Source organism: Phycodurus eques, chromosome 14 (genome assembly GCF_024500275.1).
Source record: "Phycodurus eques isolate BA_2022a chromosome 14, UOR_Pequ_1.1, whole genome shotgun sequence".
Lineage (NCBI taxonomy): Eukaryota > Metazoa > Chordata > Actinopteri > Syngnathiformes > Syngnathidae > Phycodurus > Phycodurus eques.
The window spans coordinates 5,223,451-5,247,513 of record NC_084538.1 but is presented as its reverse complement, the minus strand read 5'-3'; the positions used below and the strand labels follow the sequence as shown (position 1 = coordinate 5,247,513).

At 43.6% G+C, this 24,063-nt stretch overlaps 2 protein-coding genes and 1 gene segment (V, D, J or C); all 3 read right to left on the bottom strand.

The window, feature by feature from the left end:
- Positions 1-355, bottom strand: part of LOC133412398 (T-cell receptor beta-1 chain C region-like) — a 4,914-nt gene extending 4,559 nt beyond the window's left edge. The window contains 1 exon segment of the C gene segment in view: positions 256-355. Within this exon segment, the coding sequence occupies positions 256-340 (85 nt within the window).
- Positions 356-3,939: 3,584 nt separating this feature from the next.
- Positions 3,940-16,001, bottom strand: LOC133412394 (solute carrier family 2, facilitated glucose transporter member 1). Of its 10 annotated transcripts, XM_061695554.1 has the most exons (12): positions 12,438-16,001; positions 11,048-11,121; positions 10,104-10,202; positions 9,879-10,039; positions 9,073-9,313; positions 8,839-9,001; positions 7,701-7,885; positions 7,355-7,456; positions 7,163-7,264; positions 6,243-6,446; positions 4,979-6,148; positions 3,940-4,884 (listed from the first exon to the last, which is right to left on the bottom strand). In XM_061695554.1, the coding sequence occupies exons 2-11, from the start codon at positions 11,060-11,062 to the stop codon at positions 5,969-5,971; spliced, it is 1,452 nt and encodes a 483-aa protein (XP_061551538.1). In that variant the 5' UTR covers positions 11,063-11,121; positions 12,438-16,001; the 3' UTR covers positions 3,940-4,884; positions 4,979-5,968. The 10 variants fall into 10 exon arrangements, with proteins under 10 accessions (XP_061551538.1, XP_061551536.1, XP_061551537.1 ...); XM_061695552.1 differs by having other exon boundaries at positions 7,163-7,456; XM_061695553.1 differs by having other exon boundaries at positions 4,979-6,446.
- A 1,180-nt stretch (positions 16,002-17,181) lies between these two features.
- Positions 17,182-24,063, bottom strand: part of smoc1 (SPARC related modular calcium binding 1) — a 38,236-nt gene continuing 31,354 nt past the window's right edge. For all 6 annotated transcript variants that reach the window (XM_061695509.1, XM_061695505.1, XM_061695511.1 and 3 more), the window contains one exon: positions 17,182-22,363. In XM_061695509.1, coding sequence (XP_061551493.1) covers positions 22,347-22,363 — 17 coding nt within the window. In that variant the 3' untranslated portion in view covers positions 17,182-22,346. The remainder of the gene's footprint in view (positions 22,364-24,063) is intronic.

Below are 24,063 nucleotides of genomic sequence, written 5' to 3'. Positions count from 1 at the left end.
GTGTATTGCACGTTGACGTTCCCCTGCGACTAAAACTCTTCCCAATGCAGAAACGAAGACTTCATGGGGCCTTATTAAAAACAATCTCGGTTTGACCTTGCTACAACTTCTTTGGCCTTATTAGTCCACAGATTTTCCATGGCTGCACTCATATTCTCAGATTTAGCTCCCGAACACACAAAAACACCATCGTTCCGGGACTTTCAAAAAAATGTGATTTGATTTTTTTTTTAAAATAAATGAATAAATTCTTACCCAGCACACTTAGCATTGCGCCACTGTCAAAGCGAACCTCGGAAGCTTTGGTGGCACAGTGCACGTGTGCCTTGCGCCAAACCATCCAGGATGAAGCAAGTCAACGATGCTGCTGCTGCTGCACTGCGCACGCTGTATGCTGCACTTTAGTTTTACGTGGTAAGATCAGTAATGCCTTATTTGCCAAAAATGCTCATGTTTGTGCCCTGACTAGAGAAGATTCTAAAGCTGACTTTTTTTTTTTTTTTTTTTTTTTTTTACTTTTTGACAGTTGAGCCTGATACTAAAAGCATTATGACATTACAAAGTACTGGTAAACGCAAATATATTTACCTAAAACTGAAAGTCTTGTCCCTGGTCCAAAGTAAGCAGCTTGGCTGTAGCCCACGTTGCTCCCGCTTGAGGTTGAATTGTTCCTTCATTTTTCCCACCGAGACTTCTATGCTGTCTTGCAGCAGCCATTTTGGCTCGGCTGTGCCGTCCAGATTTTCTTTTTTTTCTTCTTTTTTTTTTTGAAACAAATCTAGCTCATAATGCTCGTTTCACTTAGCAACGTGACATTTGGTTGAAATGGTTAGACCGAACAAAAGCTATGCCCATGGGCTCAACGTAGACGCTCTGAAGTACCTAAGACCGTGTCGCTGCGGTCACATTTGAAGCCAAAACTAACCCCAAAAAGCTCAAAATTGGCAGGTTAAAAAACAACCATCCATCCACATGCTGTACAAGCAAAAGTGTAAAGCCGTAAAATGTAGAACTTTTTGTACAGCCCCTGCATGGGCTTGTACCACTGTGTAACCCTGTTCCCACAGTGGTAGATCTTTACTCAAAAACACAGTGTTTCCCACCACCACAAAACAGATCGTATCACAACGCCTCATCTGGAGGCACGTGAGCGAGAGCGACGAATTGCGTGAACCAAACCACGTATGCTATCATTCTTTTGGACTGCAAAAAAAAACAAAAAAAAGGAGAGTCGTTAAGCTGCCTGGCCGAGAGGCCATTGTCGGTCCGTAAGGGTCGTTAGATGGAAACTCCCTCAACATTGCAATCAGTTGTAGAGCGGCACTGGAGAAGCCTAACGGTCAAGGAGGCCATGCTATTTGTTGGAGGCAGAATTGTTGAGTTATTATTAGAACGGATGAAACGACAGCGTCGGGATGCAGATAATATCGTAAGCCACCTCGTCCGTTCATCGATGGTCTTTTCATTTTCACGTAGAAGGCCTCGCTTGCTCACTCCTCTTTCAAGCCATCTGTCCTCCCTGTCCAGAATACAATTTGTACATTTTGTCCTTAAATGACCGCTGTTTCTCATGGAGGTGCAGGTAGACAGCTGAGTCTTGACCTGCGGAGTTTTGCCCGTCTGTGTTATCGTTGATGTTCAAACTGATAAACCTTTTTTTTTTTTAAATTTCCCCCCCTCCAAATATACTCTAATATTGAATTTGATGCCTGCAACTCATTCCAAAAAAGCCAGGACAGGAGCATGTTTACTTGTAACGACACTCAATAAGCGTTTGGGAACTGAGGAGACTTGTTGACGCTTTGTAGGTGGAATTCTCGCTCCCATTCTTGTTTAATGTACAACTTCAGTTGCTCAACAGTCTGGGGTCTCCGTTGTCGTATTTTATAATAATGCGCCACACATTTTCAACGGGAGATAGAGATGTTTTTATTTACGTATTACACAACGTCCCAACTTCATCGGAACTGGGGTTTATCAAATGAAAGTGGCACCACCCGTCTGTTGGTCATCATCCATGAACCAGGAAGTGCTGCCAAACAGACGGTTGGACAACAGTTCGTTCTTGGAGGAGGTCTCCTCTCTGCTGACTGACATCCGAGCTGCATATAAGGCGGGCGTTGGCGGGCATGGCTTTTTGTAGCACGTCACCGCCTTAGCGTGTCACCGTGTGCTAGTTGCGCAGAAGTACACACCTGTGTCTGACACTCTGACAGAGCGAATGCCGAGAGAGCCTGTCTGCGTGTCCTCACGTCTTATTTCCAGGCCAGTGCCGTTCCCCTTGTAGACGGGCTCGTTGCCCACGTGGCTGAACCCGACCAACTCGATGGGCCGCCGGCGGCCTTTGCTCTGGCGGTACCACAGCATGACGTCATAGTTGTCGTCGTCGTGGCTGCACTGGAAGTCCACCCGGGATTCCGCGTGGACTATTTTGGGTGCAGGCGGCCGAAAGCGTATGCCCGTGACTTGACCTGTGAACCAAACACCGTGTGTCAACATCCCTTGACGGGAACCAATGAGCCATCTTTGAGGATTTCATTTACATGGAAGCAAGATGAGAAAAAGTCCAATCAGTGCGCTAGACATCGTTGTTATGTTGATTGAAGGAATTTGTTTGAACAAACATCAGGGCATCAATCGAATTGTGGTGTGAAACCACCTAATCAGAACACGGGAGACCACTTCGTCTTTCGCGATAACCTTGGAGGGGGATCCGTTGCTGCAATGCGCTCTGTCGCCCCCTGTTGGTCGAGCCCAATCAGGACCGTTTTGGTCGTACAGTGGTGCCTTGAGATACGAGATCGATTCAATCAAAATACTCACGCCGTATCTCAAATCACCTTTCTCCATTGAAGTGAATAGAAAATCCCTTTAATCCGTTCCAGTATTGTACTTTATAGAAACAGAGTAATACAACAATTAAACAGAATGTAAAGAATTCAATAGTTTGTGCATCATGATTTAATGCTGCAAGTCAATTGTGCTGCCCCTTCTGGTGTGCCTGCCTGGGCCACTGGGAGGCAGTATAATACCGTCATGCAAACACAAAAAAAACAATATTACTTCCTCTACTACTCAGTAAGACACTGTAATATTAATCCTTTTTCAGAGACTTCGAGGGCAAAGAATACATGCCTGTGAGTATTGTTATATTCTCTGTCTACATGTGTTGCTTACTGTTTGTGTTCAAATATCCGTTGCATGACTATATGGCTAATAAGGAAAGTAGTCATTGGACTTTTTTCTGTGTTGCGATGTGACGACATATGCACGCTACTCTCCTTGTCGAAATCAAAGCATTGGAATCCATTCGTTTTCATGGTTAATGTTGTAAGATCACTTTCAAATGATATTTTCATTTCTTTCAAATTGTCAGAATTCATAATGCAAGCGATGGAGTCGGATGCCGCAGGTGTTAGTTTTGATATTAAACCCAGATAAGCGAGGGTTGCCTGTTTTTTGACGGCTGGAGAGCCAATCTGCAGCGCCGTGCTCGCTGCGCAGAAGTACACCGCGCTGTCGTTGAAGCGCAGGTTGGCGATGGTCAGGTCGGACCCTTGGCGGGCATCTCCGCTAAAGTCGACCTTCCCTTTCAAGTGGTCCTCAGGCTCAGGGAACCTCTGATTGAGGTAGCCCAGGAGCTCCATAGTGCCACCCCGGTCTTGCTTGTACCAGAGGATGAGTCTGTAATCTGGGATGCTATGCGAGCATCTTATTTCGTTGGCGGTGTCTTCCCCGAGTCTCTTTGTGATGAACGGCGGTGTTTGGTGCACCTTCAATGCTGGGTGCAATGCTGCTGCTGCGGGGAAGAGCACATGAGGTATTAAACAATGCCAAGTGCTTTGGGTCCCGGATTTTCCCGATTTCTCACCTACAGTCTGCAGCAGGACAAGTACGAGCGCTGTTGCTATCATGTTACTTGAAATGTGATAGCGCCACTTTGCCCGTCCGGTCCTTGAAAATAACAGGAGGGCTGTCACCGACTTCTGTTTATCAACAGAGAAAAGTACCCAGAATGCAGCTTGACTTTCTAGCTGATGTTTGGCGCCCCCTGTTGATGTAAAGCAGTGATTCTCAAAGGATGGCGCGCAGGCCCCCTCTAGTGGTATGCAAAAGAACCACTGCCCAAGTATAGTTCAGTTGTATTGAACTTTTATAGTTTTTACATATATATTTCTTTTTTTTTTTCCGGCGCACGAGTCCCCCCCTCTCCCACAATTTCAAATCTTGAGCACCTTTGTTCGCGTTGCAAATTTCCTCATTGTGGGACTAATGAAGGCTTTGTTATCTTATTTATGATTAACCAACTACAGTGGTACCTTGACTTACAAATTTCATCCGTTACGCGACCAAGCTCGTAATGCAAATTTACGAAAATATCAAATCAGTATTACCCACTGAAATGAATTAAAATGACATTCATCCGTTCCAGCCCCCCAAGCCCCCAAAAAAACACATTTGTTACTGATACATTTTTCATAAAAGAAAATAACACTGTATTGTATAAAACATAATAATGTAATGATAGACAATGTAAGTGGGTTTACAAAGTAAAAGACGAATCAAAACGACAACAGCTGTAGTGTTGTACAGTATGTTTGCCTTTCAACATTTAATCAACTAAAGGACATAATCAATCCACTATTAATTTGATGTGATGTGCACTTTTATTGTGATATTTTACATCAATTGATTTTTGGAAAGCCGGATTGAGCGAGCATCCATTTATGATAGCCCAGGCGCTCCATAGTGCTTGTAACCAGAGGATGATGACATTGTCATCCTTGACGTTGTGCGAGCGTCATATTTCTTTGGCGGCGTCTTCGCCGAGTCTCTTTACGATGAACGGCGGTGTTTGGTGCACCCTTACGCCGTCCGATGCTGCTGCCGTGGGAAAGAGCACAAAGGGTATTAAACAATGCCACGTGATTCTTTTTTTTTTTTTTTTTTTTTCTCCTACATGTTCTTGAGTCCTTACTTCCGGTCTGCAGTTGGCCGAATATCAGCACTGTCGCGATCATGTTAGTTGAAATCTAAGAGCTCCACTTTCCGGTCCATTCAGTTGCAAGATGCATTAACAGGGGAGGTGACACGGACCTTCTTTGATCAACAGAAAACGGTACCCAGAATGCTCCTTGACTTTCTAGCTATTTGGCGCCCCCTCTTGGTTTAGAGCAGTGATTGTAAAAGCGTGGAATGCGGGCTCCCTCTCGTGGTATACGAAAGAACCATTTCTCAAGTACAATTCAGTTGTTTAATCTTTTAAGAACTGTTTGCTTTTTTAAATATTTCCTTCGGTACAGTTTTTACCTAACTTTTATGTGCAATACATTGTATTTGAATCATTGACAGTAAGTACAGTTTTTTTCATTTTCCTATAATAAAGTGTTTAAAACTCATATTTTCTGTTTCACTATCGGTCTTCTTTTTCTGTTCACATCGCTTTGTTGTGTTGCTTCGATCTGTCAGTACTATATATCGCAATATACAGATCATATTTGATACTTTTACATATTATTTAAATATTATTTGATAGTATGTTTTGTTAACTTCTTCTCTTTTTGTTAACTTCTTCTCATCATCTCCCGTTCATCAAGTCACTTCGCGGTTACTGTGACTGTGATTGTCATGATTATATTTTTGCTTACGCTTCCTAATTAATTTAGTTTGGGACAAACCAAGCTCTTGTCCCGCTCCAAAAAGATTTCAAAAGTTCCAAATGAATCTTGCATGGTGTTTTAAAATTCTTACTTGCATCCACTGGGTGGCGCTGTGTCAATGCTATTAAGATAAAGGGAATGAAAGTTCCAGTTAACAGTTTTTGAGTCTTTAGGTACTGAGTTCCTCGGTGCACCTCCTGGCTTCTTGTACGTCCAGTGGAGTGGTGTGACATTTTGGAATGGTTGGGGTCACTGGCGGTGGGCCGCCCCCTTTTCTAACCCTACAGAGCCGTACGCCAAAGGTCCGTTCAAGGGAAGGTGTTGAATCCCTTCTTATTCTGCAACGGGAGGTTTTCCGACCCCCGGAACTCCTCCGCGATCTCGTCGAACGTGCGGCCCTTGGTCTCGGGAACTCGAAACCAGGTAAAGGTGAAGCCCATCAGAGCCATGACCATGAAGAGGAGGTAAGAGTAGCCGCCGATGACTTTCTGCGTGCAAGAAAAAAACAAAAAGAGAAAACGAACGGGAAAGAGGCAAATAGGACAGGAAATGGGTCCATGAGGATGTGGACTGGAGACTCACCAGTATGGGAGGAAAGAGCAGCGCCAGGAGGAACTTCCCTCCCCAGTTGAGGATGCTGGCGTAGGCCATGGCGATGGACCTGCCGGGCTGGTCGAATAGCTCGCCCGCGATGAACCAGGAGATGGGGCCCGGCCCGAACTCGTACGCCGAGACCAGGCAGAACGCCAGCAGGACCTGCAAGCTCGCCAACTCGGGCACCGTGGACTGCACGCAAAAGAACCCTTTCAGGTGCTTCGCAACTTCCTTTTCACCTTAGACCGGTTTGGATTTTTGATGCATATTCGCCCATTAAAAACAAAGGAAAAAGAATTCTTTTTGTCGTTTTACTTCCTGTCTTTTCCCACGAAAAAAACCTTCATTTGAAACCCTAACCCAGTCTTGAAACCAGAACCTTCGGCTTGAACCCCAAACGCCGGCTTGAAATCAAACCAGTATTGAAACCCTAATTTGAAACCATAACCCTGGCTTGAAACTCTAGCATTTGCTTGAAATCTTCATTTTAAGCCAATACCCTACGTTCAAACCCTATCCAGGCTTGAAACCCTAATTTAGCACCCTAACCTTTGCTTGCAACCACCCTGGTTTGAAACCCTAACTGTGGCTTGAACCCCTATCATTCGCTATAACCAAATGGACTTACTGACAGAAATTGACAAAGAAAAAAATCCAAATACACGCTGCGAGGTGAAGGAACACAATTGTTTGGGGTGGGACATTGAGAAATTTGAAATGGAATTCTGAGTGTTTTTATCACCCAACGCTCTTTGGAGTTTTTTCCTTCACGCTCGGCTTCCTGTTTCCCCTTGAGGGAAATGAAGGCAGTCGAAGCACAGGGCTCATGTGTTACTGTCCAAAAACAGCGGTTTGTGTCACCCTCCCACTTCCCCGCTTGGTATCGGGACAAAAGGGCTCAAGCTTACCACCACCAAATCCACGACGGTCAATAAGAGGTTGGACACGGCGATGGAGACAAACCCGATCAGGAGCAGTCGCCTCCTTCCGGCCTTTTCCATCAGGAAGAACTGAAGATGGAACGAGAGGAACGTACAAACGTGACTGAAGGACTCGGGTGCGCTTGTAGCCACTGCGACGATGTGACAACGAGGACTCACGGCCACCAAAGTGAAGACCACGTTGATGGCCCCCACGCCCAACGTCAGGTATTTGGCCTCTTCAAAGTTAGCCTGGAACATTCTGGTGGAATAATTGATGATCTGAAAGGCCGAGACAGGGTTAGGGTTTTAAGTTTGGCTTTCGGGCTCGGCCGAGGGTTTCCAAGTCAAAGCAGGTTTAGATTGTTAACTAGCGTCATGGTTTCAAGCACAGGTTAGGGCTTCAAACCAGAATTTAAAACGAGTGAGGATTTTACATCGGAGTTTCAAGACTGGTTTGGGCTTTGAAACCAAGTTTAAGGTGTGAAATTGATGTTCGGTTGGAGTGTCGTGACTGCTCGGTTACCGCGTTGAATCCGGACAGCTGGCTGCCCATGCTGACGCAGAGGACGATGATGATCGGCTGCCTGTAGCTTCGCTTCTGGAAAAACTCCAGGACGCCGACGGCCGCCTGAGTGCGGGCCGCCTCGCCTTTCATCTCCTCCAGCTCGGCCGACACCCCACCGGGACTTCCTCGCAGTCGGAGCAGGGCTGCAACACAGAAAGAGTCAAGACTGGGTTAGGGTTCCAAGCAAATGATAGGATTTCAAGGCACAGTTGGGGTTTCAAATTTGGCTTTCAAAGCAGGGATAGGGTTTCAAGTTAGGTGTGAAGCCAAGGTTAATGTTTCAAACAAAGTTGAGGGTATCAAGGTTTCAAACTAGGTTCATGGTTTCAAATCTGGGGTTCCAAAACTGGGTTAGGATTCAAGCAAAGGTTAGGGTTTCAAACTAGGGTTATGGTTTCAAGTTATCGTGCCAAGCCTGAGTTAGTGTTTCAAATCATGGTATTGGTTTCACTTAGGGTTTCAAGCAAACATTCGTTTTTTTGAAACTAGGGTTATGGTTTCAAATGATGTTAGCAAGGCTGTGTTAGGGTTTCACATTAGGGTTTAGATTAGGGTTAGGAAAATGTTCGGATTTTTAAACTAGGGCTATGGTTTCAAAGTATGGTTTCAAGCCTGCCAGGGTTAGGGTTTTAAGTTATTTTTGAAGCCAAGGATCGTGTTTCAAACAAAAGCTGGGGTATAGAGTTAGGGTTTCAAGCTTGGCTTGGGATTTTAAACTCGGGTTAGGGTCTCCAAACCAAAATCTTGGTTAACAATTGGAGTTTCAAGCCAGGGTAGGCTTTTCAAAAAAGGTTAGGTTTTCAATTTGCAGTTTCAAGACAGGGTTAGGGTTTAACATTAGGGTTTCAAACCAGGGTTAGGGTATAAAGTTTAAAGTTAGGCTTTCAAACTAGACTTATGAAACTAGGGCATTGGTTTCAATTTAGAGTTTCAAGCCAGGGTTAACGTTTCAAATTAAGGTTCCAAATTTGAAGCCTGTGTTAGGGTTTCTCATTGAAATGATGCTATGAAGCTGGGCTACAGTTTCAAAGCAGGGTTCCAAGCCAGGGTTGGGGTTTCAAGTTAGGATTAGTGCTAGAAGTTAGTGTCGTCCCACCGGCGTCAGCCTTGGCCTCCTGCCCCTTGTTGATGAGCAGGTATCGGGGGCTCTCGGGGCAGAAAGGCAGGATGAGGTACTGCGCCAGCGCCGGGATCAGGGACAAGGATAGCATTATGGACCAAAGTTCCTCCGTGCCCAGTATGGTCTCCAGTCCGGACACCTGCAACGAGCCCAGTAAACCTTCTAGCCCTCCGTCTGGTCTCTCCAGCGGCGATGCGTTCTCATCCTCACCATCCCCAGCAGGATTCCCGAGGCGTAGGCCACCTGGTTGAGGGTGGCGAAGGCGCCCCTCAGTACGGTGGGCGACACCTCCTGGATGTAAAGCGGATTGAGGCTCATCACCAGGCCGCAGAAGAGACCGAACAGGAGCCTGCCCAGGATCAGAGTCTCAAACGACTCGCTGACTTTGGACACCACCATCAGGCCCGTCCCCACCACCGACAGGCAGTTGACGATCAGGATGGAGTTACGCCTGGAGGGGGCAAAGCGAGAAGTCAACAAAGTAGCCCCTCTCAAAAATGAATCCGAACGCTGCACAGTGACGCTGACGCAGTTCCTCTGAATTCCTACTATGCTAGCTTTCTGTTTGCCGATATTGATGGACAGTCTCAATTGCGACGGAATGTTTCCGCTGAACAGCTTTACTATCGGCTATTCCCTTTCACATAAAACAGTTGTTTGGCCTCTGATGCTATACTTGTGGAAATTTGGAGGTCGTCTTTTTCACACAGCTCAAGGGGAAATAACGCCCTTAACACTTCACCCTCACCATCTAAGAGTGAACAATTAGGATGGAGTTATGCCAGGAAGAGAACCACAGATTTAAGTCAGCGGTCCCTTTCACGCAAAGTTTCACATCGGAGACGTGATGGAAGAGATTTATTCGCCTGTGCCTTTAGAGACATGTGTCAGGTGTTAAACTTTACACTCCCAGTTCCGGAGTTCTTGGGAAATACACAGAATCTGCCCACGTGCAGTTCTGCATCGGTACATTTCACATCGGCCGGCGACGCGAGACCTTAATGTTTCATCCTCACCGTCCAAAAGAGTCCGCCACGTATTTGACTCCCAGACAGCCCAGTAGGGCTCCAAAGTCCTTGATGCTGACAGAGAGGGACCACAGCAGAGTGAGGCTCTGCTCTGACATCGTTTCATTATACCTGTCCCTCCAGGTCTGGTTGAAGAACTCCTCAATGATCTGAAAGCAGACCCTGTGTAATTTGTCTGGACAAGCCTTTCTCTAACGGGTGGGTCTGGCTTACTTTGGCAGGGGCGTTGATGTTCCCCGTGTGGTAGCCCACCTGCAGGGAGCCCAGAATTGCCGCCATTACAGAGGTCAGGAGCAAGGCCGACTGGGGGCACTGGAACAGACATTTTAAAATTCGTCAATCAACGGCGGTTGCCAGCGTTACCGTTTCAAATGAGGTTTTCAAGCGAGGGGAAGCGTTTTAAATTAGGGTTTTAAGGCGGGGTTAGGGTTAGACTTTGAAGGCATGGTTAGATGAAAATGAGAGTATCGGGGTTTCAAGCGCGGTTTAGGGGTTTAAGTTTAGCTTTCAAGCCTGTTCAGGTTTCAAAGAACAGTTAGGGTCTAAAATTAAGCTTTGAAGGTTAGAGTTTCAAGCCAGGGATATGATTTTAAATTAGGGTGTCAAGCCTAGTCACTGATGGTGTAGTGGTACACTCGCCTGACTTCGGTGCGGGCAGCGTGGGTTCAGTTCCCACTCAGTGACGGTGTGAATGTGAGTGCGAATGGTTGTCCGTGTCTGTACGTGCCCTGCGAACTGACTGGCGACCAGTCCAGGGTGTAGTCCGCCTTTCGCCCAAAGTCCGCTGGGATAGGCTCCGGGGCCCCGCGACCCTAACCAGGATAGGCGGTGTTGAAAATGGATGGATGGGTGTCAAGCCCGCGTTTGGATTTCAGGCAAAAGTTATGTTTTCAAATTAGGGTTTGGCTTTCATATTAGTGTTTCAAATGAGGATTAGGGCTCGGAATTACAGTTTGTAGCCAATGTTTGGGGTTTGAAAGGATGGCCCCTGGTACGCACATAGACGACGGTACGTTGCTAAATATAGACTGTCTTGGGGGTTAAAGGTTCAGTCAAGTATTTTCACACAGTGGTAACATGTTCATTCGTATTTACATCAAGCGAGTGTTAGTGTTGTGCTCGTCACATGTTTAGCGGGTGGAGGCGTGCACACAAACCTCCTGTACGGCCATTTGTCGGCTTCAGATGGCGTTTGTCTCCCTCCAGATGCCCGCAATGCATTTATTTACTGCTGAGGAACAAACAAGCACAAGATGATGACGATTGCCATTCAAATGCCGAAAGAACAGTTGCTTGGGCCCCAGTGCAAGTGGACTGTATCAGCCAACCCTAACCCTGGTTTGAAACCTTGTTTTGAAATCTGAACCCAGGCTTGGATCTCCACTTTGGAACCTTAACTCTTGTTTGAAACCCGAATGCATCCTCACCCAGGCTTGGAACCCTCATTTGAAGTCTTAACCCTGAGTTGAAACCCGAACCAAGCCTTCAAACCTGAACTTGAAACAAAACACAGTCAGAGTCTTGAAACCCTATCTCAGGCCTGATTGGAAACTTCAAACTCTGGCTTGAAACACTACTTTGGAACCCTCGCCCAGGTCTCAAACCCCAATTTGAAACCCTAACCCAGTCTTGAAACTCTAATTTGAGAACATAACCCTAATTTGAAACCCTGACCCTGAATTGAAACCCTAACCCACCCCCAAAACTCCTGATCAGTCTTGAAACCTTAACTCTGACTTGAAACTGTAACCAAACCTTAAAACTTCAACTTGAAACAAAGTTGAAACTCTTTGGCTTGAAACATTACTTTGAAACTCTGAACATAGGCTCAAAACCCTAACTTGAAACCCCAACCCAGCCTTGGAACTCTGTCTTGAAATAACAATTCAAAGCCTTAATCTCCTTTGATACCCTAGTTTTAAACATTTTGCTTTAAACCCTTAATTTGAAACCCTAACCGAGAATAGAAAGTCTATTTATAAACCCTATTTTGAATCCCTAACCCAGTTTCGAAACCCGAATTTGACCCAAGCACTCATTCCTCACTTGGGGCGCCAATGCAAGCGGACTGAAATAGCCTAGCTAACTAACCAACCAACCAGCCAGCAAACTCCAACCAGAGTACCTCAGTAAATGCTTTATTAATGCTTAATCATGGATTTATCTTATTCAATTGTATTCTACAAAATAAAAATACAAATACCAAAATTCAATAACAAAAATAACTCAGTCACTCAACCAAATAAAAAATAATATAGTGAATACTCGCCGCTGATGCAGAGTACAGCTAGCTCGAGCTAATCACAACATACCCTAAACCCGTCTTGAACCGCTAGTTTGAAACCCTATCCCTGGCTTGAAACACTAACTCAGTCTTGAAACTTGAACCCTGAAAACCGGGCCTACTCCTGAAACCCTTAAGGTCTTTCATCCCTAGTACCCTGTCTTGAAACTCCAATTTGAAACCCTAATTTGAACCCCTAAGCACTCAATCAGATATAAATAAAGAAATAAGTAAATAAATACATAAATAAAGTCGATACTCACCAGGGCTGCCGAGTAAGGCTTGTCCGAGTTAATCACAATGGAAAAAGTCATATGTCAATACACTCTATTATTGACTATTATTCTCCGAGCCATGCCATCCTCATGCGGTGCGATTCAAGTGCAAGTGTGTTCTTGGCTGAGCATTCAACCCTGGAACCATGCACACACGCACACATACACGCACACACACACACACACACAAGCAGACAAACACACACACCGACCGGACCAGTTAGTCGACTGATGAAGTCGCACACAGCCGCCAAATGTGTTGCCGGCGTGATAAAATAACAGCCGCGGGGCCTCGTGGGAAGCTTCCCGTGCGGCGGCTGATCCGATACACGCTTTAGTGGCTGACTCGGGATCGGTTTACCTGTCCCGCTACCCCTTTGTCGGACCGTACTCAACTGATCCCGAGGCCTTTTGGCCACGAGATATAAAAGACACGTGCTTGGCTGTTTGGTTTTTGCTGCGTAGATGCGATGATGTCGACCGCATGAAGATTATTTACAGCTTGTGTCTTTCTAGGAAGTGAAAATGTTGACATTACAATGAGTTGGCGCAAGGCATTAGAGGCTAATGCTAAGTAGCGAATGGACACTTCGGAGGAAGCGACCTGGATGGAGCAGAGAAATACGCAAAATCAAAGAGGAAAGAAACCAAAAAGAGTGAGGAAATCAAAGAGGAAGCCCTGACCCAGTCTTGAAAGCTTAGTTTTACCTTAAAACCTTTACGCAAGCTTAAAATCCTAATTATCTGGAAAGCCCAAGCCGGTCTTGATACCCTACTTTTAAACCTTGAACCAGAGCCACGTGCGGATCCGTTTGCCTTATGCGTGCTCATCTCTGCTAAAAATACTCGATCACATCGGTCATTCATGTTGTTGTCGAGATTCAAATATTGAGTCAAACCACTTAAAAGTGTAAAGAACGTCTCAGCATGAAGGCTTCAAATGCGCCTCCGCCCGCAAGTTCTGTTCGCGCAGCCGATGCCGTGTCTGGAACAAGAACTTCGGCCTCCCTTGACCCCTGGGCAGGTTCTATACGACCCTGACCCCCGACTGGCGTTAATGGCCCTTTCCGATTACTCCTTACGGTGTTTCATGTGGTTTTAAGTGCTTCAATGCGGACACGAGCCCATCCCAGTTGACTTCGGGCGACAGTGGAAAAAAATATCACCAATTTTGGAAAAAGTGCTCAAAATATTGAATATTGGAGGTGGTGTCGTCTTGATGTTGGTGCGCAACGGTTTACGATAGCCATGTAAGCTTCCAACTTGAACGACTCAAGCAAGATTTGGGGGATTTGGTGAAAAGTGCTCATTTTGGAGACGTGAGGATTCCGCCCAACAGCGACGCTGTACAGTGGCGGGGGCCTTGAGCTACGAGTCAAATCATCTTTCCCATTGGAAATGAATACAAAATGTCATGAAACTGTTCCAGCCTCCCCAGAAAACAACAACAAAAATTTGCACTGTGTTTTCTTTTTTTTTTTAAATGAGAAAATTCCCACTCGTTAAAACTGCACTTCATAAAAACACCTTAGCCACCTGGGGGCAGTATAAGACATGGACAGATATATGATACTGTACATGATCGTCTGTGCAACAAAAGTGTCAAATTTTGGAACATATTTTTAGCAAGAACCATGGACGTTAACGCACTTTGACGGACCACACAAAATCATGTGGCGAGCCAGATCTGGCCACCGGGCCTTGAGTTTGACACCTGTGTTTTACAGGCTTCTGATTTCCAAACTAGTTATCCATCAATTTGTTGTGTGTATTTAATGATATGAGGTAATAATTCATTACCAATTCATTCCTCCCAGGGAAGTCATAACTACAAAAATTGTTTGACACCCCTGCTGTAGTAGAGTAGTAGACCTCTCGGCTCCTCCCAAGGAATACTGAGTATGGTTAATATTGAATGTCTCAATGTGTTAAACGTTTAATTGAACTTGTTTTTGTGAGTGATTAATACAACAAAATCACGTATACAAATTTACAAGGTATATGGTTTGCAAGGCTATGGTCGAGTGGCATCATACAGCGCAAGGGGCTCGCTTCCTTCTCTCGTGGGATCCTGGATCCTCTTTTCAGATAACTCTTAGTTCCCTCAGCGGCTCCCTATCCAACCGGTTCTCGCCTGCTCTCAGCTTGAACGTTAGCAGTATGTCTGCGGTGCATGTGTGCGTGTGAGATTAGAGTATTCGTAACAGTGTTGTCAGTTTTAACAAACGAAAGCTAGTGTAAAAGTAAAGATAACTTCTGTTGTGAATTGGCCCAAGATGAATGAAATGGACTTGGCATCAGGTCACCAAGCCCATTTCCAGGCGTCACCTGTAAAATCCACACCGCGCGCATCTCGGCGTCTGTGTCATTAGAAAACTCTTTTGAGCTTCACACAGCGAGTCGAATGTGCCACGTGTCAGCGGATGAGACAGATGTGCCGCAGCTGCCTCGTGGCTCCAATTTCATCAGTGATGCGAGCTCAACCCCCACAACCCACCTAAGCGCCCTCCTGCCAACACGTGCCGACAACATCCCCGCCATCTGTACATCGCATCCAAAACAGAGTGTCTCTTTGTTGGGGGAGGGGCGGGGGCCCTCCACTTCGCTCCGCGCATGGAAGCTATTAGTGTTGATTGTGAGAGTGCGCCTTTTAATTGCATGTCAGCTAGCATGTCAGAAAGGCACCTGGTACCGCAACATTCATGCACACACACCCCTCAAGAATGACATCAGCAGTGAACGAAGACCCAAAAGGGTCAGGCCCTGTACGGTCACTGTGCACGGGAGTAAGTGCCCAACCCGACCCGATATTTACGACCGCGGGGAGCTACATTGTCAGGGTTCCGACTCTAAATTCACCACACGCACAGACAAAAACAAATACGTTAAGCCTCGTCTGTTTTGGGGGTCTACTCGTGATAGACCTGCCTACCAAGTTTTATGATGCTAAGTGAAACTGCCTTTGGGGGCTGTTTTGGACAATTTTTAAACATTCTAAAACTGTAGTGGGATTCACAATAACGCCTCAATGAACAGTATATCCTGTTTTATACCACCTCCACGTGGCCAAGGTGGGCACACCAGAAGGAGAATTATAGCATTACTATTGATATAAAGTACAATATTATGTATATTACTATTAATATTACTTTTCCTCATTAAAATACACTTTACAAAATCTTTGGTTGCTTTATGGGGGAAGGCTGGAACGGATTAATGGCATTTCCATTTCCATTTCCATTCATTTCAATGGGAAAAGATGATTTGAGACGAGTGTTCTGAGTTACAAGCGTAGTCACGGAATGACTTCAACTCGTATCCCAAGGCACCATTGTATTAGAATAAAGATTAAGCTTCTTCCATATACAGTATATATTTTTTTCCTTTTCAAGTACAGACATTTTTAAGTACAGTTCAGTTGTATTTAACTTTTAAGTACGGTCCCATACATTTGCACTTACTGTTTAAGTGTTTTTTTTTTAAACATTTATTTTTAAGGACAATTTTGATTTAAGTTAAGTTCAATACATTTTAATAGAATTATTATTTAAGTGCTTTTTTTTTCTTTTTCTATATAATTAAGAGTAGTGTTAAACTGCATAATGTTACAGTCAATATATTCTTTAGGAATAAAACAGCATTGTCTTTGATGAACACCTAGGACTACTATGTGACTGTAATGCAGGTGACACTTGAAAAGACTTTGAAGTGGTACTTGGTGTAAAACGTTTGAAAACCACCAGCTTAGTCAACTTTTTTTTTATTGCAGGGGGGCACGACCCAGCCAATTTATTTTATTTTTTTGGTCATGCGATCTAACATCCGCTTATTTAGAAAAGGGGAGGGGCGGGGGGGGGGGGGGGGGGGGGGGGGGGGGGGGAAATGGTCTAAAGATGCCTTGCCGATCTTAACCAATCAGGAGTTTGTCGGGGAACGTGGCCTCTGGTGAGGAATCTTGGCTTCAGACTGACAGTCGTCTTTTGAGCCTGCTTCTTTGCGGCTCACCCAACGCCATTAGCGGTGATTGCTTTAGTCTTTAGACTGCTTTAGGGTGTCTGGAAGCACTTGAGCGCGCGCGCACACACGCGCGTTCAGTATTTAACCCTAGATGGACACATTCCCAATCTGTCCCGTTCAAATTAGACTCAGATTTGAGAAGAGTAATCACCTAAAACTTTATGCATTCTTAACATTTAGTGACGCTTTTTTGGGACAAAATTGTGGCATGTGGTCTAACGTCCTGGGGCTGGGAGATTAGTTCACAGGTTCCAGAAGTTTGTTTATGCAACACAGATGTGAATCACTTCTGAAGAGTATGCAGTGGTTGAACAAGTAAATAATAGCTCATGACAGCAGAACTCAATTTGTGTGTGTGTGTGTGTGTGTGTGTGGTATAGCATTGTTTGTCTGTCTCCTAGAGAGGGTTAAAATTTGGTAACAATCGGAAAAAAATCAGTTAAGAGTTCTATTGTAGTATTGGACTTCTCCGCCGTGCTCCGCCCCTCTTTCCACCCGTCCGTCTGTCTTCTACAGTATATGCTTTTCAAATTTGGTAGCTATTGGACAACATCTCTAGGACACGTTTGTCTTTAAAGGACCACGTAAATGTCCCAAATGCCCACTGATAACCAAAATGGCAGAACGTCTCGAGTATTTCCGGGCAAGGTTTCTTGAGACTTTTTTTTTGTGAGTCTGCTAATAATAGACACGCCCACCAAATTTCATGTTGCTACAGGAAACTGGTGTCTGGAGTTTTTTTTTTTTTTTTTTTTTTTCTCCTCAGCAGGGTGCTCCAGACTCAATTTCATATGTAATCATACATACATGATAACCGTGATGACTGCAAAATCTGAGAGAAAACCCTCCAAATGGGGGTTTATTTGGCTTCAGAAAAAACAAAAAAAATTCAAGTCCTGTGCTTGAGTTTTAATTATAACTGCTATTCCAAAAACAACTGTACACAATTCTATTGGGGATAGTCTCAATTTGGAACACAACGTATCACAAAGAAACCCGAAGGAAAACAATCAACCTGTTGACTTTTGATATTTCTCCGGAGATTCAAATATTTATTTTATGGCTTGCTGTTTGTAAAACGTCAAACGTTGTGTACAAAAAGCAGGATTAACCAGAGTAGGGCGGCCATTATTAATGGACTGAGGCATGTAAACATAGTATTCCATTTACTGCTCGTGTTTAGTCACCGTTATTATTTGCTGGCAATGCTAAATCTTCTCGACAGTTGTTGAGTGGATTTACGGGGGGGGGGGGAGACAAGGTACAGTTGAAACATTCGTGCTGGTTTTAACTAAACACTCGCAGAATGGCTTTTTTAATAGTCTTTATTATTTGAGGTTGAATTTGAATTTACAAAAAAAGTTATTAGAAAAACAAACAAACATTGATCTCCAAGCATTGTGTGCAGACAAAATGCTGGCAAACGTTGGGTTGCACTTTAGGGACGAGTAGCACGGACTAAACTTCAGCCGCTGCTTGCCTATGCCTGATGATCGCGAAAAAGCGAGTCCAGTCACCTTCCGTTTCATCCAAAGCTAAATTGGGCATAGACTGAGCGAATTAATCTAATCTCCACTTGTTTTTTGCCGTTTGTGTTTAATTTTTCTCATGCAAATCGGTGCATGTTGGACATTTAATATTTTATAACACATAATAAAAACGTAGTGAAACTTGCTTTCATTGGCCGTTTGACAACATATTGAAAGATAAACGATGCGATACATCAATGTTGTGATATTTTGAACCCAATGTAATGTTCCGATTTTTTTTGTCAAAGGCTTTTAACGTTTAATAACGTTTTAACTGCAGCTGGCGATTAACTTGTGACGTGTGTATTGCTATTTTATGATTATTTATTTGCTGAAAAACTCACCTATTCGCATTGTTTGTACTTTCCAAAGCACCCTAAGATTTGACATGATGGCGACAAAGCACCATCTAAATAGGAAAGTAGTACAGTTGGTCCAAGGATGCATATTGAAATGATACATCTCGACTGAGATATGAGTTTTGTACAGTATGTTGGGGAGGAGCTAAACTAAGCCCGGGTTGTTACGGAGAGTCTTCGCTTCATGTGCACGTACACGCACGTATGGATGTATGGAAGTAAATCTGTGCCATCTGAGCTTGAATTTTAATTTCTAACGTGGACTTTTTTAGCGTCATATTTTCAACACGGACTCTTTTTGACAATGATTTCAGTGTGGAAAATTCACCATTTTAAATTCAAATCTCACAAAAGCACGATAGAATTGATTAAATTCATCACATTTTTTGGGTGGAAAAAAAATAAAAGATTTCAATCATATTTCTTTTGTGGAAAAAAAGATGTTATACTAAGGCCAAATGGCCCAACCCTAACATCGCAATAGGGATATTTTTTCTCCCACCCATTTTGTCCCATTATTAACTCAATTAACTTAGTTGTGTGAGTTAGGTAAATGACACAGTTTATGCCCAGCTTTAGCTCTAAAAACATCAGGCCAGCATCACGTCGGCACTTCATGACAAGTGAAGTGAATCCTTACTCGGCGCTAACTCGTCCCGCCGCAATGCAAGCCAGATATCACACTGCCAAAAACCGCTAATGTTTCTAGAAAAGTTGTTTACAGTTAGGGTTGCAAAATTCGGGGAGTTCTCAAACGTTCCATGGGAATTAACAGGGATTTATGGGAATAAACAGGAATAAACCAGGAATTTACAGAATTGAGGCTTGGCTCTTTGGGAAGTTAAATCTATTTGGGGGAAACATATTTGAGCATAATTCTGACCCAAAAAAATAATAAAAAGCAAACACATTTAATACAAGTACGGTGACTTTCATGACTTTTCGTGATCCAAGCTTTGATAGATTTTTTTTCCGCTACTTTATGTGTTACGAGCCAAAATTTTAGGTACGAGCAAGCTCCACATACGCCACTGCTCGAAGGAAGTGGGAGAAAAAATGAAAAATTAAGGTAAAGCGGTGCCTTCAGATACACGTTTAATTCGTTCCGTGACAAGACTCTTATCTCAAATCATCTGGAAACTCACTGGAAATGCCATAAATCCGTTCCAACCCCCCTAAAAAAAAAAAAAAATGCTCTCTACAGTATTTTACTATATAAAAACAGAGTAATGACATAATTAAAAAGAATGTAAAGAATTAAACAGTTTGTGCATCATGACTTAATGCTGCAATCCAATTCATGGTGCTGCTCCTTCTGGTGTGCCCGCCTTGGACACTGCGAGGCAGTATAAAGTCATGCAGGCACAAAGAAAGAAGAAACCACTACTTCAGATTTTGTAAAATGCTGTAATATTAGTCTTTTTTTTTGCAGAGGATAAAGAATATATGCCGGTGAGGATTGTTATATCATCTGTCTAAATGTGTCTCAACTGTTTGTTTGCAAATAGTCTAGCTTCCAAAATTGCAACTGTCGATGCTAACCGTTAGCATTTCAGTGGTGTTTGCATTGTTTGTTAGCATTGACTTGAGCAGACTTTTTCATAAGGCAAAGCTACGCTGGTTTGAATACACGTGTAATTCCCTTTGTTTTGTGTTTAATGTGACAGTAAACTTCAACTGGGAGGTAAACCGCTTTCAGCCTCTTTTTTTAAATTCATTGTTCAATATATATTTTCTATATATATATTCTTAAATTTGCCCTTGCAAGTCAAAGCAAAAAAGTCTGGCCACTCGTATCTCAAGGCACCGACCGCTGTGCTGTAATGCCCTCACGTGTGAGACAGGAGAGCTCTCTCTTTTTCATGGATGTCTATTTATGACAAAACAAAATGTTTATATTCATGCTTGAACGTGAAAGGTTTCCATGAAAGTCGCCTTAATTCCCAGTTACTTCCCATCAATTCCCAGTAACTCCCATGGAAAGTGTCTGAATTGGAATATTTCCAAAATAAAATTCACCGGAAAGCTTCCGGAAATTTACCGGAAATTTTCCACCCCTTTGCAACCCTATTTACAGTGCAAGGGGATCCATACAGCTAAAATTATGTGCTGATGAATTCAAAGTCGGGAGTCACAGTTTCATTCTAATTAGTTGCGCATGTTCATATGTACAACAAACATTCCTTCGCCGTTGCTAGTAGGGATGGGCAATCCGCGGCATTTCTTTGATCAACTATGGAGAAAATTAAGAGTCGGAATGGTCTGAACTCCTGTTTCGATGTCGGTAGCTGACGTTGTTGTCCTTTAAACAGCAAACTTGTAGTGCGCTCCATTTCATCAAGATTTCAGAAAAGCCACAGAACTCAAAGATTAATTCATTGTTAGTTTTTATAAAGATATATAATTTTTTTTTTATGGGCTAGAAGGAACCCTCCGAATGTTCTGAACCCGTTTCAATGCCCCTGACTGATGTCTTCCTTAGACAAAAAAAAAAAAAAACTCGTAGGGCAGCTCCAGTTTGTCAATTTCCCACAATCACTGACTACTTATCAATTTATTGTTTTAATCTGTAAGGGATAGGGGAATCTCTTCGGGAGTGTTCTGAACTCCTGTTTTGACGCCCATAGATGACATCATGTTATCCTTCTTTATTCAGCAAATTCACAGTGCACTCTATTTCATTAAGACGTGTGCCCACGCAATCGACGAATTCCGAACGATACCTTTTTTTTTTTTTTAAGAGGATGGGAGAAACTCGGAAAATTTTCTGAACACTTCGATTCCCATAGCCTATGTTTTCATGCTGGTCTTAAGACAAAGCAAACTAGTAGCGTACTAGATTTAGCCACAATTGCTTCAAGATAGAATTCCGCATAATAGATGTAATTGTAAACAAGAAACGAGTCTGGGTCGTTTTTTTTCATATTATTGCACGGAAAAATCCTTCTGTGAGCATTCTGAACTCCTGTTTTGATGCCCATCGCTGATGTTCCGTTCATCTTCTTTAGACGGCCAACTGCGTCTTGTGCACTCAATCTCACGCAATCGATGGCATTCTTAACGATCAATTAATTGTTTTTGACTTTATTTTTAACTTGCTGAAAGAATCTCTCTCTCTAAACGTTCTTATTCCTCTTTCAATGTCCATAGCTGATGCTTGACTTCTTTAGACAGCAAACTAGTCACGTATTAGCTTCAAGACACAATTCCACATAATCGGTGTAATTATTAATGATTCATCGTTTTGTATTGGGATGGGAAAATTGCTATGAATGTTCTGAACTCCTGTTTTGAAACCCATCGATGACGCCCTGTTGTCCTTCTTTCGACAACAATCTTGTAGCGCACTCCATTTTGCCTCAAGTCGCTTTGAGACGCGATTCCACGCAATCGACGTACAGTAATCATGAACAAACAATGAATCGTTTTTTAATGGCTTGGGAGAATCCTCCGAATGTTCTACACTCCTGTTTCAATGCCCACAGTTGACGTTGTGTAGGTCTTCTTTAAGACCACAAACTAGTAGCACGCTCTGTTGTACCTGCGCTGCTTCAAGACGCGATCCCACACAATCCACGGAATGGTTAATGATCAATTCAACGATGTATTATGCCCATCCCTAGTTGAGAGCAATGTGCATTTTAGCCCGCTAACTGCTAACTTCGTGCACATAATCCACTTGTAATATGACGACTTTACATATATATTCTTACTCTTACAGAAACACATTTTCAGTCACTTAAAAACCACAAACAATCCAAAATACAAACATAACGTCAAACACAGGGAGGAGAAAGTGCAAATATTTTGGCGCTGCTTCGTTTTCTTCTGTTTGTGTGTGTGTGTGTGTGTGTGTGTGTGTGTGCATGGAATAAGTCAGGAAGTTATTTTCTCTCCGATCCGTCACTCTTTTTTTTCACCGTCAAGCGAGCGTGTTGATGCCTTCTTTCTGTGACCTCTGCTCTCGTCTCGGCTCCTGGAACGTTCTCCTCTCATACCAGACGACCTACTGCAATCACAGGGCAGAAAGACACAGCAAAGTATGAATGTGCTGCTGATTCTATCGTATAGGACATGCATTTAGGTGTTAATCGCCAAATCAATTGCCTTTTTGGGGGGCCTCAACATGCCCGAAAACACAACTATTTTTGCATGTATCCCACAGAAGACATAGCCCTCACTCAGTAACACCGCTTGGAAAGTGAGAACGAAGGTATTAGCCCCCAAAACCACTTTCACCGATCAAGATGTAATCGGGTGAACATGTCTATCATCACGGGATGCAAGAAAGCCTCGAGGACCAAGATCTGAAGTTGAACCGGAAGTCTGCCATTTTGGTTTGAAGCAGGGATTTTGGGGGAAATTCCAGGGCTGGTACTTTGATAGCCTCCTTACTAGCGAAATGGCCCAAATGAGACCCTTTCAGAAGCAGGCTTCTTGACTTTTGTTTATTGTGGGTCTACTCATGACAGACACTTTTTTGTGGGTGTACTCATGACGGACATTCCCACCAAATTTTATGATGCTAAGTGAAACTGACTCTGACCTATGGAGGAATTTGAGCTTCTTGCGTTACGGTGAGTCATCAAACTTCACCGGCATGCTCTGCCCACACTCAATGACGAAAACCAAAATGTCCAGCAATTTAGTGTCACCCTGTCTGTCTGGTTCAGGTTTGGTAGCAACCGGACGATGGAAAAGTCCGTCTTGTTTCTTTCCGGGCGTGGGATTTTGAAACTGATGTGGTTCTACACATGACAGACATGCCTACCAAATTTCAGACGACTAAGGGATACTGGGTTTAGCGGCTTAATTTTCCAAAAATGTCATGTTTCAGGTGAGTCAGACTCTAAAATGACTGCATCAAATCACAATGGCTGACACCCTGTGTCTTTTCGAACATGTCTTCTTAAGACTTTATTGTGGGTTTACTCATGAGAGACTCGCTGACTAATTTTCAGGCACCTACGGTACACAGGCTTCGGGCGAACTTTCCAAAAATGTTCATGTTTTATGGCGAGTCTGACCCTAAAATGGCTGCTTAACACCACAATGGCTGGCTTTCTGTGTCTTTTCAGACATGGGCTGTTGAGACGTTGTGGCATGCCTAAGGGATACTGGCTTTGGGGGCTGAATTTTCACACAACAAAATCATGTACTAGGCAAGTCAGACCCTAAAACGGCAGACTATTTGTGCCTTTTCAGGCATGGCTTCCTTGGGCTTTTTTGTGTGTGTGTGTGGGTTTACCCATGACACCACTACCAAATGTACTGTATATTTTCAACATGCAACATTTTGTGAGTTTTTGAGTATGTGGACTTATTTGACCTAAAAATAGTTACGACAAAGCAATTTCAAGAGGGCCTTCACAGTGCTTTACCTCATTAAAGATGGCTGGAACTAGGCTTTTTTTTATAGATATAAATATAAATTGACATATGGAGGCCTGGGAGAAAAGGAGATGATCTTTGATTGCTTACAGATGGCAACATTATAGTTCAGCTGCATGAGTGTGTGTGTGTGTGTGTGGCGTTACAAGGTATGGAACTGTGCACGTCAGTATGTGGAAAATTGTGTTTGTAGGCGCGCTTTGTGACGTTTTTAATGCAGGTGCATTCTTTGTAGCTCCCGGATTTAGCGTTCCACGTCTCTCGGCGGGGCCATAAATCTCACGCGTGTGGCACATCGGAGTACACTTGGAAATGAAA

Bases quoted from the DNA above. Each gene is read 5' to 3' on its own strand.
- LOC133412394 (XM_061695548.1), bottom strand. The intron at 10,040-10,103 runs GTAAGCCAGACC...GTCTGCTTTCAG, and splicing joins ACATCAACGCCCCTGCCAAA to ATCATTGAGGAGTTCTTCAA. The intron at 6,447-7,162 runs GTAAGCTTGAGC...TTTTGCGTGCAG, and splicing joins CCGTCGTGGATTTGGTGGTG to TCCACGGTGCCCGAGTTGGC.